General features: G+C 39.7%; 1 protein-coding gene across 2 annotated transcripts in view; it reads right to left on the minus strand.

The window, feature by feature from the left end:
• Abca6 (ATP binding cassette subfamily A member 6) overlaps positions 1-14,975 on the minus strand; it is a 65,333-nt gene that overhangs the window by 6,888 nt on the left and 43,470 nt on the right. For both annotated transcript variants that reach the window (XM_028761245.1, XM_028761246.1), the window contains 8 exons: positions 11,097-11,270; positions 10,787-10,900; positions 7,612-7,731; positions 6,032-6,109; positions 4,479-4,570; positions 3,801-3,921; positions 3,038-3,155; positions 370-461 (listed from right to left, as the gene is read on the minus strand). In XM_028761245.1, the coding sequence (XP_028617078.1) occupies positions 370-461; positions 3,038-3,155; positions 3,801-3,921; positions 4,479-4,570; positions 6,032-6,109; positions 7,612-7,731; positions 10,787-10,900; positions 11,097-11,270 (909 nt within the window). The remainder of the gene's footprint in view (positions 1-369; positions 462-3,037; positions 3,156-3,800; positions 3,922-4,478; positions 4,571-6,031; positions 6,110-7,611; positions 7,732-10,786; positions 10,901-11,096; positions 11,271-14,975) is intronic.

The following is a 14,975-nucleotide window of genomic DNA, read 5'->3' on the forward strand; positions in this document are numbered from 1 at the left end:
TGGAAACTGCCAGATAGCTGGTGAACGAATACCTAAACTATCAGAACAACGAGAGTGTACCACAGAAAGTAACTCATATTTTCGATGAAAAACATAATCTGCTAATCTACAAGCACAATTTCACTTGTCAATGGAGTGGGAACAACGAAAAATTCAGGTGGCATCTGGGAAGCTGCAGTGGATAAAAGGTTAGCTCCTGGTAGCATTCCAACTCCTGTCTTAAACTTTTAAAGAGCATCAAAAACAATAAGAGGGGGGAAAAACGTATATCTGAAACAGCAACAAAATTACAGTCCTAAAAAATATATAAAGTGTTTATTGTGGTCGTAATATTTTGTGGAAATGAAAAGAATCGTCGTTTTTTGCTACCTCTCCAGCTGTTGGCTTTGTGATCCCAGCTATCATCCTGATCAAGGAACTTTTACCAGCACCATCGGGTCCTAGCAATCCCAAAATTTCCCCTGAAAGAAAGGAGAAGGCTATCAGTGTTGGAAATGAAGTGCAGATTTACATTTCTCAGTGAAAGCTTGAGAGAGAGGTCTGTACATCTCTCGAATAGAGTAATTCACACTTAAAATATACACGACGTTCATCCTGAAAACATATCCTTTCAATTCTCATTGTGAAAATGTTATCAAAAGTGTATTAATTTGACACATCAGTCTTTCCCGCTTGAGATTTTCTGGTTCGGTTATTTTCTATAGATGTGAGAGTTCGTAACTGGAGTGTCCATGCACACGACATATAAACCTTAGGAGGCTGGAGCACTACTCTTATGCCAAAAATAAACCATGTGCACCCTAACTTCCATAATCTTTCATCTGAACTGATTTAAATCGCCCCTTTTCAAATTCATAAACAAATATCAGTATGTAATCTCTACAAAATAGGAACTGTCTACAAAAAAAGAAAAAAACGCTCTAATAACATTCTACTGCTGTGGGGTTAAAGGCAGCGCTTCTTCTGTTTTAAAGAAATGTTCCTATTCTAACCCGGCGTGACTCCATCCCCCCCTTACACCGATACATCTGCTGGACTATTTGCTTTAGACTCAACCACGAAGGTTTGCTGCTGTGTCTGAGTGCTTGCCATTGCGGTCCCCACTTTCTTGTCACATAGACCTTGACTTAAATGTCGCTGTTCAAGTAAAGCCTTCCTTTGTTCTAACCAAACCCAGTTCCAAGTCAATCACACCATTGTACATACTTTGGCTTTCCCCATAGGACTTAGGTAACAATTGATATGTTACTGATAAAATATTCTTATGAACTCCTTAGAATGCAAAATCCACAAGGGCAGGAAGTTTCCTTATTTTTCCTAGAACAGTCCTTTACACACATACACACCATATATATACACCATATATATATATATATGTATATGTATACGTATATGTATATATGTATATATGTGTGTGTGTGTGTGTCTGTATGTATATGTGTATGTGTATGTATACGTATATGTATATATGAAAAAGGAAGCTGGGCAATAGTGGCGCATGCCTTTAATCCCAGCACTTGAGAGGCAGAGGCAGGCAGATTTCTGAGTTCGAGTCCAGCCTGGTCTACAGGGTGAGTTCCAGGACAGCCAGGGCTATGCAGAGAAACCCTGTCTCAAAAAAACAAAAAAAGAAAGAAAGAAAAAAAAGAAAAAAGAAAAAGAAAATGAGGGAATAAAGGCTACCACAAGTGAAATTATGCTTTAGTATAAATATTCATTCCTAAAAACAATGGTTAATGGTTTGTTGTATGCAGATGTGTATTCCTGTCTACTCAAAACACTGAGGCAGGTGGATCACAAGATCAAGACTTGCCTGAACTACAGAGTAGGTTTAAAAGGTTTAACAGTTGGCCATCCTCAGCAACTTACTGAAACTATGCCCTAAAACAAGAAGTAACAAGAGAGCTAAGAATACCACTCAGTGGTAGAGTACTTGCTTAACACACATGAGGCTCTAGGTTCTAGTCTCAAAATATCATAAAAAGAAGCAGAAGAGCCCAAGTGAGGATGCTTCAGTCCCACTTGGGAAGGAGAAGAAAAGAATCATGGGAGGCAGAGGGAAGGAGGGATCTGGGTGGGAGAGAGGACAGGGAAGGGAAAGGGGGAATGTGATCAGGTATGGGGCGGAGCGGGGACAGGAAAGGAGCCCTGAGGGTCAGCAGGATGAATGGAAATACACAACCTGGGGGTGAAGTGGAGGGACCCTCTAAAATGTACCAGAGACCTGGGAGGTGAGAGCCTCTCAGGACTCAAAGGGAGGGATCTTAGATGAAATGCCCAGCATTGGGGAGAGGGAACTCAAGGAGTCCTCCTCCAGGAGAAAGACAGGGCATCAAGTGGAGGGATGGAGTTGCCATCCCACAGTTAAAAACTCCGACCCAGAATTGTTCCTGTCTAAAAGAACTGCAGGGACAAAAATGGAGAAGAGACTGAGGGAAAGGTGGCTCAGTGACCAGCCCAACTTGGGATCCATCTCAAGAGGAAGCTCCAAGGCCTGACACTATTACTGATGCTATGGTGTGCTTACAGACAGGAGCCTATGTGCATGGATGTCCTCTGAGAGGTCCAACAAGCAGCTGACTGAGACAGATGCAGATACTTAACCCAACCATTGCACTAAAGTCAGCGACCCCTGTGGTTGAATTAGGGAAAATCTGGAAGAAGCTGAGGAGGGCAACCCCATAGGAAGACCAGCAGTCTCATCTAAACCAAACCTCTGAGATCTCTCAGACACTGAGCCACCAACCAGGCAGCATTTGTGAGCTGGTCTGAGGTCCCCAACACATATACAGCAGAGGGCTGCCTGATGTGGCTTCAGTAAGAAGCACCTAACCAGCTAAAGACTTGAGGCTCCAAGGAATGGGGAGGCCTGGCAGGGGTGGGGGGGCGGGGCATCCTCTCGCAGACAGGGGGAGGAGGAATGAGATGAGGAACTGTGGGAGGATAGACAGGAAGGGGAGCAACAGCTGGACTGTAAAAAAAAGAAAAGTAATAAAAAAAATTTAAACAGTAAGTTCAAAAAGTGATTGTCCCAAACCTTTATTAACACAAAGAGAGGCGTTCCTCACTGCTACTTTCTTTGTCCTCTTTGAACAACAATGTTTCTTCTGACCTGCGTACTCTTTGTGCAGACAGCTGGCGATTATGACCGGTTTCTAGGAGAGATGGAAATACGGTTTTCCTCCAAACTTCAGAGGTTACATTCTTTTGTTCTCATGATGTTTACCGTAAACCAAACCGTATATGAATCGAGAGTGACTATTACCACTGTTACCAGTATAAGGTGCATTCATTGACATACAGAGCGTCTCTGATTTCCAAACACACAAGGAAGCCCCAGAACACCATGGAAGCCAGCTCACTGTCCAGGCGGAAGGCAAATGGAGAGATTATAGCATCTCAGTCAGATGAAAGAAAACTCTGTGCCTGGAAATACAGCTCGGTGGACTAGCACCTGCCATGCAAACCTGAAGCGTGGTCGCATCTCCTGATCTCTACTAAGTATTTTACAGCAAATAGTACGTTCTTCAACTCATGAGGTCTTATTTTGTTCTGAAATTATAATTCTAGTTATTAGAATACATATTTCTCAAAAGAAGAATAAAATCATTATATCTTAAGCTCTTTCAGCTTCCAGAACCTTCTGGGGTATCTGCGTATTTGGGTATTGGCAAACATCACACTTTTAAAAGTTAAAATAAATAAAAAATAAAAAAATTTTAAAGACGTTAAAATCAACATTTCGAGCTCCTTTTCTGAGAGATTCTTGTATGCTTTCAGCTGTGTCTGTGCTCTCCAACCTCATTTAAGTTCGGAGTGCTCAGGGCATCAGACGTCCTCAGTCTTTCTGCTTGAACGTCTTCATCTTCATCTACAGGTTCCTCTGGATTTGGCCGAACACTTAGACTTCGTGGAGATATCCTGGGAAAAACAACCGAGTTACACACAGACCTCCCATTTTCAAAGCTTACTTTCCATGTGATTTTACCAGTTTGCTTTTCTTTTCCAATCAAACTGGAGAGTGGTGATTGCTGCTATCCATGCTGCATCAGCCTGACATAGAACACTCATCCTATTGGCCAGAATCTCTTTCATGATGTGGTCTCTCTCTCCTTACAGCATCTTTGACCTTTAAGGCCAGTGCTTGTCAGTGCTACCCCTCCTCTTCCTAATAGTCATCACTTCTACAGCCATCAGTCACTACAGCCCTATCTCTGTCACATCAGATGTTTGTTTCAGCATCTTTTACTGTTCATGCTCTCCAAAGTCCCCTGTGTAAAACTCCCTCAACTCAGTCATCAAATCTCTTCTTCCGGCCCCTTTTGTTGACAGTAAACTAAAAAACCATTGGCTACAGTGCCAGTTGTTGTATTGCTTGCACCGCAAGTAGAAATCCTTATCACCAAACTGAAAGGGAAGCCACTGCAATAGAAATATGAACCTGGGACCTCATCTATGACATTAGCTGTCATCCTAACCTGAAGATGGGATCCTTCCGTACTACATTCTTCCCGTATTTCAGTTCCAGGCATCTCAGGACAAAAATGAACAGCAAAGTATGAACGTAAGGCTAGGAGGAAAGAAAAAGTTTCATTTAGACGTGAATCATTGCAAGTAGAGTTTCTAAGTAAAACTGTTGCTTGCATATTCACGGTTATTTGGTAGCCAATTTTTATAAGACAGGGGAGAACACAGAATACAACGGTTTAATCTGTCTCTTTCCTACTATTCACAGCTCATACTTTAACAGAGTTTTAATTCTGTTCTGTCTTTAAAATGACCCATAGCACAACTGGGTCTTCCTGCTGTGTGATGAGCATCAGATCCAGGTCATCTTTCTTTCTCAGCTTGCAGTGCATCCTCACACGGTCTGCCTCTGCTCCCCTTATCTGCTCTTTTCATCCCAGAAACTACTGTCATGCTTTCCACAGTTAAGTTTGATCATTGCACTTTGGTTAAAGGCACCCAGTGATTCCTTAGCCACTCAAAGTTGCATTGAATTCCCTAGAGTTCTGTAGAATACCGTGTGGACCAACTCTGCTTAAAACTTTACCACATTACTGTATAACCTTGTATTGATTAAACTTCTTTTTCTTAGATGATCCTGAAGCAAAGTAGAGCCATTCTTGTCACTACCTACTAGAAGGTCTTTTAAGTCTCTGCTGACCATCTGTGGTGGTTAGAATAAGAATGGTTGCTCAGCCAGGCTCATAATGTATGAATGCTTTGTCCTCAGTTAGTGAAACTGTTTGAGAAGGATAAGGAGGTGTGGCCTTGCCGGAGGAGATGTGTCACTGAGGCTTTGAGGTTTCATAAGCCCACACCATTCCCAGTTAGCTATTTTTTTTTATCTTTTTTGTGTTTGTGGATCCGATGTAAATCTCAGCTACTGCTCCAGTTCTATATCTGCTCACATGCTTCTGTGTTCTCTACCCTGATGGTCATAGACTCATCCTCTGAAACTTTAAGCCTTCATTAAATGTTTTCTTCTATAATTTGCCTTGGTCATAGTGTTTCCTACATCAATAGAAAATAACTAAGACACTTTTCCACCTAACACAGTATTTACTGTCTATTTAATTTACCTATATACTTCTAGAATATGAGCTCTGTGAGGGCAGACTTGGTGTTTATTGTTGTGCCTAGAACATCATAGACAGATAGTATGGAAAGACAGTGGCTTCCGTCATCCTTAAATCTAAAATAATCATTTTTCCATTCACTCATGATTAATTTTGTCTTTTATTCATAATTTGGAAAATCCATATTGCACCTGATTTTTACACTTTCATATTTAGAGGCATGATGGTATAAAGAATAAGCAAACCAAAATTAATACTGTACTGAATTCTTAACCTAAATGCACACAAAAATTTATCCGAAGACTAAAATTCATGTCTGGAAGCCATCACTTTATCTAAAACTGTATCAAAAACACTTTCAGAGATACCAAGCTTCAGACAAGACCAAATAGTTATAGCGAGGAATATCTATCTATCTGTAGGGTATATAGTGAAGCAGAAAGTCTTACTATTAAGCATATCAGAAGATCAACCCCAGATAAACCATATTTGCTTTCTCCAAATTCTTCATAGTACTGGTAGGCTCTCTGAAAAGAAAAATAAATGGTTAAATGAATTTTCTTCACAAATCACATTTAAATAATATGCATTTTGCACAGTGACTATTTTCTTCATTAAACTCAGTTCTGTGTGCACTGATGACACATACCTTAGAGAGAAGAGGAGTCCCTGACTAAATATCTTTTCTCAATATGAAGATAACCTATATCTCTACTGTTTAAAAAAAAAACTTCTGACTTAAAATAAAAGCATTTATTGAAAACAAAACAGAGAGCCATGCTTACATTGTGTAAAGTTTAGGAATGAAGGTATTTTCTAAGTTTCCCACAAAAATCCATTCACAGGATCTGTTCTTCTCTCAGTGATGGCTGTTTTCTCAGTCAGAACATGTAGCTTTTGACATTATTCTTTTTATCATTAATCTTTTATAGAGGAAGCAGGTCATTACTCCTGACTCCCCTGTAACAAGTCTAGATTTGTGTGTGATGTCTACTTCTGTCTTAGAAGGAAAATACTAAGCAAAAGGACTAGGTATGGTCAGAACTTCCAGACCCTGCTTTGTCAACAGTAAATAATAATAATAGTAGTGATAATGGTAGTAGTGATAATAATAACACATTTTAAATGTGTCTCTGTAGACCAGTCTCCCCTCTTCCCCCTAGAATACAATTAATGAAACTTGCTATCTTACGCTTAAAGTCATTGCATCTAGAGCTGTGAAGATTCCCAAAAATCGTGATCCCAACTGAGCTTCTGTTGACGTGCATGATACTCTGTTTCTCTGACTCGCCATGGTCTTTCACCTTCCAAGGCCTTGGGTTTTCTCTGCAGGACATGCTCATTTTTTAACCCCCTACGAGTTCTTACTCATCCCTTAGGGGTGTCATTTCTCCCAGATTCTCTGGCTCCTAAGGGACCGGCTTGGCTATGCAAGTTTTCCCCAGCACTCGGCCTGTTACCATTGAAACCTCCAAGCTCACTTAAAACTCACTATGACTTGCTTGAGGTCGATCTGTCTTTGTTTCTGCTAATGTCTATGAAAGAAGAACTGGACAGTTTTGCTCATTGGGTGTCCCTAATCACTACTATAACGACTAGCACAGAATGGTGTTTGATATGCATGTAACTGAACGGTATTGTGTATGAACTTATCCTCTGTCATGCATAAGCACCCATTGAAGAAGGAAGTACTTTTGAAATCTGGCTGTAGCTTCTAATAGCATTCAACCATGTGTACCATTTTTGCAAAGTGCCTTAGGCACAGCTTTTCAACAGGTCTCTCAAGGCTTCCTTCCATGCCAAAAAAATCTACTCACTCTAAGTCTGCAGACTCGGGACCTTTTTGACAACTTGTGTAAGCATCGCCACCATTCAACCTCTGAGCATCTAATTAGCAAGAGCAATCCCTCGTGTCCATTGGCTTTCACTCTCCAAGCCCACACACCCACCTTCTATTTCTGTAGTTCTAGGCACAGAAAATACCTTATATATTCAATATTTTTATGGAACAGTTGATGACATTTCTTACCAGTTCCAAGACAATTAGGAGTGCATTCAATGAAAAGGAAGGAACTAATATCATGCCAGAAATAAGCAGTGCTTCACCAAAGGGATCAATCATAATTCTGTCAAACATAATGGTTATGACCTACAGGGAAAGTCCAAGAACGACAAATAACACATCAAATGACAGATTCCACAGTTTCCCATATAAAAATACAAATACAACTTTCCATTTCTGAGACTAAAAGGGAATGGTGTTGTTAATAAAAAATATACAGAAATATTATCTTCCCAATAGAAAATTAACTTTATCAGCACATGTTATTTATACATATTGTGTGTTCTGTATGATCTTCCTTTTTGTAATAGGGGATGCTGAGTCTCACTGCACCTAAGGCTCAGGGAACATTGTAGAAGAGGGGCTGAAAGACTGAAAAAGCCAGAGGATCAGAGACTTTGCTGTGAGATTGTTTTTCCTAGAAACATCACGAGCTATGATCATGGTCAACAACATGACCACCCAAACACAAGCTGAACAAGCATGACACCAACTAACATGCTAAACCATACAGGGCAAAGTTAGCACACTGACAGCTCTCCAATGCCAGATGGCCAGCCCTGAAAAGATACACACAGGCAATATTATGTGGACTTGAACAGGTTGTATTTAGAAATATATGATATAAATACAAATACACATATGCATATAATAACAAATAATGAAAATGAGGGCCATGAGTTTGAAGAAGAGTGGGGAGTGAATTGTGGGAGGGACTCCAGGAAGGAAAGGAAAAGGTGAAACATAATTAAGTTAGAGTATCAAAAAGAAGTAAATAAATGACATAGAACTGGATTAGAGAATACTTTCCTCCAGCTATTAATCAGACTAAGAAAATTCTTTAGAATTCTAAGAAAAGACTAGAGATTTAGGGCAAAGCTAAAATGACCAAATACACTTTCCTGACTCAATCCAAGATAATAATATGCACACACCCTATAGGTTGCATTCATTGCTCTTCAAATCTTTATGCCTTCCCAGGATGATTGATCATTCACTAAAAACAATTTGGAATAGAACTGAATGCTTTATAACTAAATATTAAGCTAGAGCATAATAATGACCTTAGATGGCAGTTCTGAAGGACTGCTTTTATTTTGCGACAACCTCAACAATCTCTCTGCCAAAGCATTACTATGTTGCTTGTCCACATTTATTTTTCTCTTCTATCAAGTTTCAGGGCACCTTTACATAGGTTTTAAAATATTTCCTATTTTTGATCACCTGAACGCCTTTAGTCTATTTCAAATCATCACAGTAGAACCTACAACCATATCAGAATTGCCCTGTTTAGCTTTTCTGCTGAATGTTGGGTCACAAAGTATCGAGGCATGCTTCTACTGTTTCTAATGAATGCCTGCCTCTTCATCTGAGAGTTTGTTCTTTGCAAACTTACATAAGTTAAGTGCATAAGGCCATAGATTGGGTTTTTTTTTTCTCTTAACATATAGCAAAAGTGCCAAGCCAGATGAGTATCTTATCCAATTCTTAAGTGAGTTCTTTGAAGAGACAACAAAAGGAGTGGAAAGAGCCCCAGGATGCCAGTTACTTGGACCTGAAGGTAAAGTAGACGAAAGAGAACCCTTGAGGGCATTGACTAGGTCACCTCTACCATCTTCAAGGCTGATAATCACACTTGTCAACGGCCATATTGACCTTAATCCTGAAATAGTTAACCATCAGTTCCAAGAAATAATTCATTCAGAGTTGAAATCTAAGGAATCGGTATGGTTGCTTTGCTTACCTCTGCTAGACATATGAAAGAGCATTAGTCTAAATAAAAATCAGATGAGTTGCAGTAAGACTATCACTAACGTTATCTGTTCTGCATAGTCAGTATTGGGAATAACTGGGAACTGTCAGCAACTCTGTTAGCTAATCAAAATTGTCTTCAAGTGATTGACTGACAGATTCTCATTGGCTAGCCTCAAATATGGTACTCTGTAGTACTGTATGTAGCTTCTCTACTTAGGATGGATTATGAAGATGACAGTAAGACTAATAAATGCCACTGTTAAATGCAGCCAAATCCAATCCAGAGTCATAAAATACGACTACTAAATATTAATAAGGTACAGCAGCCAGCTCCGTCTACCCATTTTCAATAGAAATCAGTGGGTGGCCTCAGAAAAGTATATTTTCTCACAGATGGTCTTGGGTTGGTGCCTCTCATAGTTTCAGGACTCCCATTTCAAAAATTTAGAAGTACAATATGAACAATGAGTCATTCAATCATGTCTTAGGAAAGTCAGCTTAAAGGCAGCATGAATAGTGTTCCCAGATCTTCATTGCTTGGGCCAATATTTATAACAAAGTTTCCCATAATCCCCAACACACTCTCCATTTTCATATCTATGTCTATGAGATGGATGTGGCTATTAAAAAGTGATTTTACATAATAATTAAAATTGATATTTGGAATTCTTACATCTGCGGTTAGGACAGACTTTCCAGGTCAGTCATACCCAAACTGTGGTGTGCAGGCCACGTGCATCCCAGGACAGCTATGAGTGTAGCCCGACAAATTTGCAGATGACAAGAACAGACTGCAATGCAAAAAGTTGGACACCCCTGCTCCTCATAACCGCTTGGGAAGCCATTTCTTGTTCTTGTATTGAAGGGAGTCCCTTTGTTCTGAAGGCTTTGAAAACTCAACAGTACACCTTAAACTTCGGGTGCTTTTTGAAGTTCTCAGTTGAACTCTATTCAAAGTGCTATACGGGAATTCTTCATAACTAACTTATTAATGCAAGTTACAATTCCAGGTCCTTTCTTCAGGGTAATTTTAATTTGAAATCTTTGCAAACAATGATCATTTGAAGTTCAGGCTTTACTGGACTCGTGGGATAATTGTATATGCATGAGATGCCTTTGGAATAGAATTCAAATCTTTACAAAATGAAGTGGTGTTTTATGTGAACTTTACATGCATAACTTTAAGTGGTCCATTGGGAAGGCTGAGTACATTTTGTTGTACACTTGCAATCTGGCAGGAAACCATCATATGAAGTTGGCTCTTGCAGTACTGTGTACACTTTCTAAGTTGGAGCACTGGATTTGAGCCTTTAAACTTAATCTACATTCTTAATTTTCCCACTACCCAAGACAACAAATGACTGTGCTTGATAATGTTCATACTTACAATAAAAAAGCAAATTGACCAGAGGCCACTGTTTTTTCTCCTTTTGCCAAAAACAAATGATATCACATATGTCAAGAAGACAAGAGAAGCTGCAGAGCCAAATGCAAGAAAAATCTAGAAATAATTCAGATAACATCAGTTAAAATGAAACATCTGGAGATTTTAAATTACATATATTTAAAAATATTTTTATTATGCTGGTAATCTGCATGTTGCTAAGTTTATCAAACATTCTCAAATATATGGACAACTACCATTGCATTTTATTTTTGGTTACCGTACAGGATTTGATTGTCGCCATATTACTTACGATAGATAGCACAATTTCACTTGTCAAGTAAATGTGCATCAGTTTTGTCGTGTATAATGTGAAGTAGCTTGTGAGAAGAATCGCACTGAAGAGAGTAATGTCCACGACTGCCTGCCCACACCAGTAGGCAGAAGGATAGAGGCCAGAAATCCACAGTTGGGAGTCAGCTTTCCTCTGATGAGAAAATACAGAATGTACATCAGTTCAGTTAAATTGCAAGGTGGTTTGGTTTGGTTGGTTTTTGTTTGGTGGGGATTTGGGGGGGACGTGGGTAGTCTCTTATGTAATGGAGGCTGGCCTGGCATTATGTATAAAGAAAGATCTTTAACTTCTGATCTTGTTTCCATCTCCCAAATACTAGGATTGAAGGCATGGACCACTCTGCCTGGTTTATCAGGGACGATGAACATACCGTTTGCTTTTTGCATGATCTGCATCGGAGCCCCTCTGGCATGGTTCTTTCTGCTGAGGGTTGTGTTGCAGGCTATTTAATCACACACAGTTGTGGTATGGCTCAGCCCTAGCACACACCTTTACCCAAGAGCTTTCTGTTTACTGTAAACAGGTTGTGTGGTGTGGCTCAGCCCTACCCCACACCTTTAATTCAAAGAGTTTCCTGTAAACATGATTAAATAAAGTCGACAATTGGTCAAGTGGCAGAGAAGCAACCAGCTGACAAAGAGTGAACATAAGAAAACCCAGGAAAGAGAAAGGAGGGTCTTTGAGTTGAAGAGTATTTAAGACAGCACGAAGTAGAATAAAGAGCTCTTTTCTCTTTGGTTGATGGAGTAGGAAGGTCAGCGGGCTGCTATCTCTGCTTCTCTGAGCTAGGCAGCTTTTACCACAGAGTCCGGCTCCTGCATCTTCAGTTGGTAAATCGAATGTTTGGGATTTTGTTTTTAAAACAACAGGGTTGATTTCTGTGCAGTCTTTTGTGCTTCTATCTGAATTTTAGAATCACGTTTCTAATACTGTGAAAAACTACGACGACAATATCCTAGTGATTGGATTTGACAGAGTAGATGATAACCTTCTCATAATAGGGTTTTATCAAACTTTATTCCTACCCGGAGAGTTACACTTTTTTAAAAAGTGTATTATATAATTGAGTACTCATATCAAGCCTATGAGATTGATTTTATTCTTAGCTCCATTCCCAGGCATTCTCTTGGGAAGTACTTGAATTTTGAATCTTGGAAAATCATATCAGATTCATGTCAAATTGTGTCAAAAGTCTGCATTTGCTCTAGTATCCATTTGCTATCTTTAATGTGAGATAATACCCCAAACTCTGTTTGAGAAACTGCCCTCTCTCATTCCGATAGCTACTGGGATTTAAACAGCCCTCCAGTTAATTACCTTAGATAATAACAGGAAAGACTCGCCATGCCTTTTTATCTCTTTTCTTTCCTTGGTGTGTGTAAAACTATGGTGTGATTGTCAGAATTCTGTCGTCTTAGATCACGAAGTGAGGGTTCATTTCAGAAATGTCAGGAGTTATTGGTTTTGGACATCTTTTAGGGTCAGAGGCTGGGGTCGGGCTGTACCAATAAGCTGGGGCTAGCAGTCCACACTAAAGTGTCAATCAAAGGGACAAAAAAAAATACCAAAAGGCAGAGAAAAGGGATTTGTTCAAAGCAGTCACATTGGAACGAGAAGAAACTGATGAAAAGGTCTAATCAGAGATACTGACATGAGGTTTAGGTTTCCATAGAGACAAGTGGTATGCATAACTAAGCAGGCACGGAGAAGGTGTTGGCCATTATGGACCCGCCATAGTCTCAGCTCCATCTTTCCAGCAAGGTGGTCTGGTAAAGCTGTAAGAGCTAAGTGAAATCTCTGTCTGGGGGACAAGACCCTTTTCTGTCTGGCATCAAGCTTCAGCCTTTCCTTTCTCCGAAGATGATTTCTAGGAAAAGTTTAATTCTTTGGCGATTATTATTTTCCTAGTCTGATCAACTAAAGGATGTTGAGGAACCCTACTATTAAGGTAATGGTGCCCCATGACTGGATGGCATTCTGAGCTCTGCACAAAACGGGAGACTCCATTTCTCAGTGGGGCTCCCCTGTCTCTGCCTATCTTTGTCTGGAGAGTGTCCCTGAACACAGGTGGCTGGTCTTGGCTGGCCTTGGCTGAAAAATGACCTTGTACAGAATCTCTGCAAGGCTGCATAACCCAGAACACACGTCCACTCTGGCTTCCTGCCCACATGATAATTAGATGCTGTATTTTAACAGCTGATTGGCCAATGAATAATCAGGGGAGAAAATAGGGGATGGACTTCCTCCCATCCAGGGGAAGGGGAAGAAGAGAAAGGAAATAAGGATTTGCCATGGGGAGAGTCCAGGCAAGACTATGAGAAAACACCTGCAGACCAGGGAGCCAGATCAGTACTAAAATGCAAGTGTCACTAGGATTTTGACTGGGAGGTAGCCAGATTGTCTTAGAGGATTAAAATGGACTAATACTGTTCAGGTGTTGTGTTCTTAAAGATGGTTAAATAAGTATAATAGTCCAGTCTTAGTTATTTGGGAGCGAGCTGGGTTAAGTAAGAGGAAAACTGCAACAGCTATAAAGAAAGCTACTAACACTATAAAAGCTACTAATTTCCTACCAATCCTATGATCCTAGGCCTTCAGAGAGCAAGCTGTCTCACAGCATTTATTTTTATACACCTATTGCATGCACCAACATTCTTGCTTTAGGAACAGACCCCTCTCCTGTTGGAATCACTGTTGTGTGTTTGTTAGCAGTGATCCTGATGCTCTCAATAATTCCTGATTCCTGGGAATGATTCTATGAAATATCCAATTATGTTCTCAAGCACTTGCTATTGTGAAACGAAAAGTGGGGATAGGCAATGTATGAAAAGCCCATGGGATGTTAATCTACTCTTTGATACATATGACGTTTAAAAAAATGGGTATCAATACTCAACTTAAATCATAGATTTCTGACTGACTTCTTCATATGTACCAAGTGCGGGGCTAGTGGGTCTTGTCATAATGAAGATATAAATTCACTTTATTTGCTTGTCTTTAAAAATGTATTACTAACATTGATGAGCTTATGCATTGCACATGTGTACATGTGTATGGGTGGTTGAAAATGCAAGAATTTTAAAGGCAAATTAATAATATATCACTATTGAAAATGATTACACATTCTGTTTAAGAACCTGAGACCTACAGATCCAATTCCCTAACCATGTTTTATTTGGTACACTGATGTATTTGAACCCATGAGTAATGAAAAGATCTCTAAATATTTTCTAGTTCTCATTACATGAGGTCAGGTGTGGATTTCCAGTAATAGTATTCTGTCAGCTTTTGAAAATTTTAGACTCTAGAGTCTGGATCTTTAGATTTAATTGATATTTTTTTAATTTTTGTAAAAAATAAAATAAAATTGAAAGAAGGGACCACAACAGCAAATGAGCTATAGAGAGACAAACAGTAGGTCTAAAATAATAAATAGAAGTCTAATGAAGTTTTTTTAAGAGTCGTAGGACCAAAGAAGTTTGAATCAAGACTGCATCATCTAGATATGACAGGAAAGCTGTACTCATGAAACGGTATGGCTGATTAAACAAGACCTGAACAATGACAGCATGGGTTGGCATGACAAGAGAATGGGGGTCATCTCACAAGGTCATGCCCTTAGAGCCTTAGATGCAAAGCTACAGGCATTTCACAAGGCCATGCCCTTAGATGAAGAACTATAGGCTACTCATGTTTACACACACACACACACATACACACACACACACACATATACATACATATATAGGCACACAAATACATACGTGTGTGTGTGTGTGTGGAGAAAGAGAGAGAGAGAGAGAGAGAGAGAGAGAGAGAGAGAGAGAGAGAGAGAGA

Source organism: Grammomys surdaster, unplaced genomic scaffold (genome assembly GCF_004785775.1).
Source record: "Grammomys surdaster isolate TR1022 unplaced genomic scaffold, NIH_TR_1.0 126906, whole genome shotgun sequence".
Lineage (NCBI taxonomy): Eukaryota > Metazoa > Chordata > Mammalia > Rodentia > Muridae > Grammomys > Grammomys surdaster.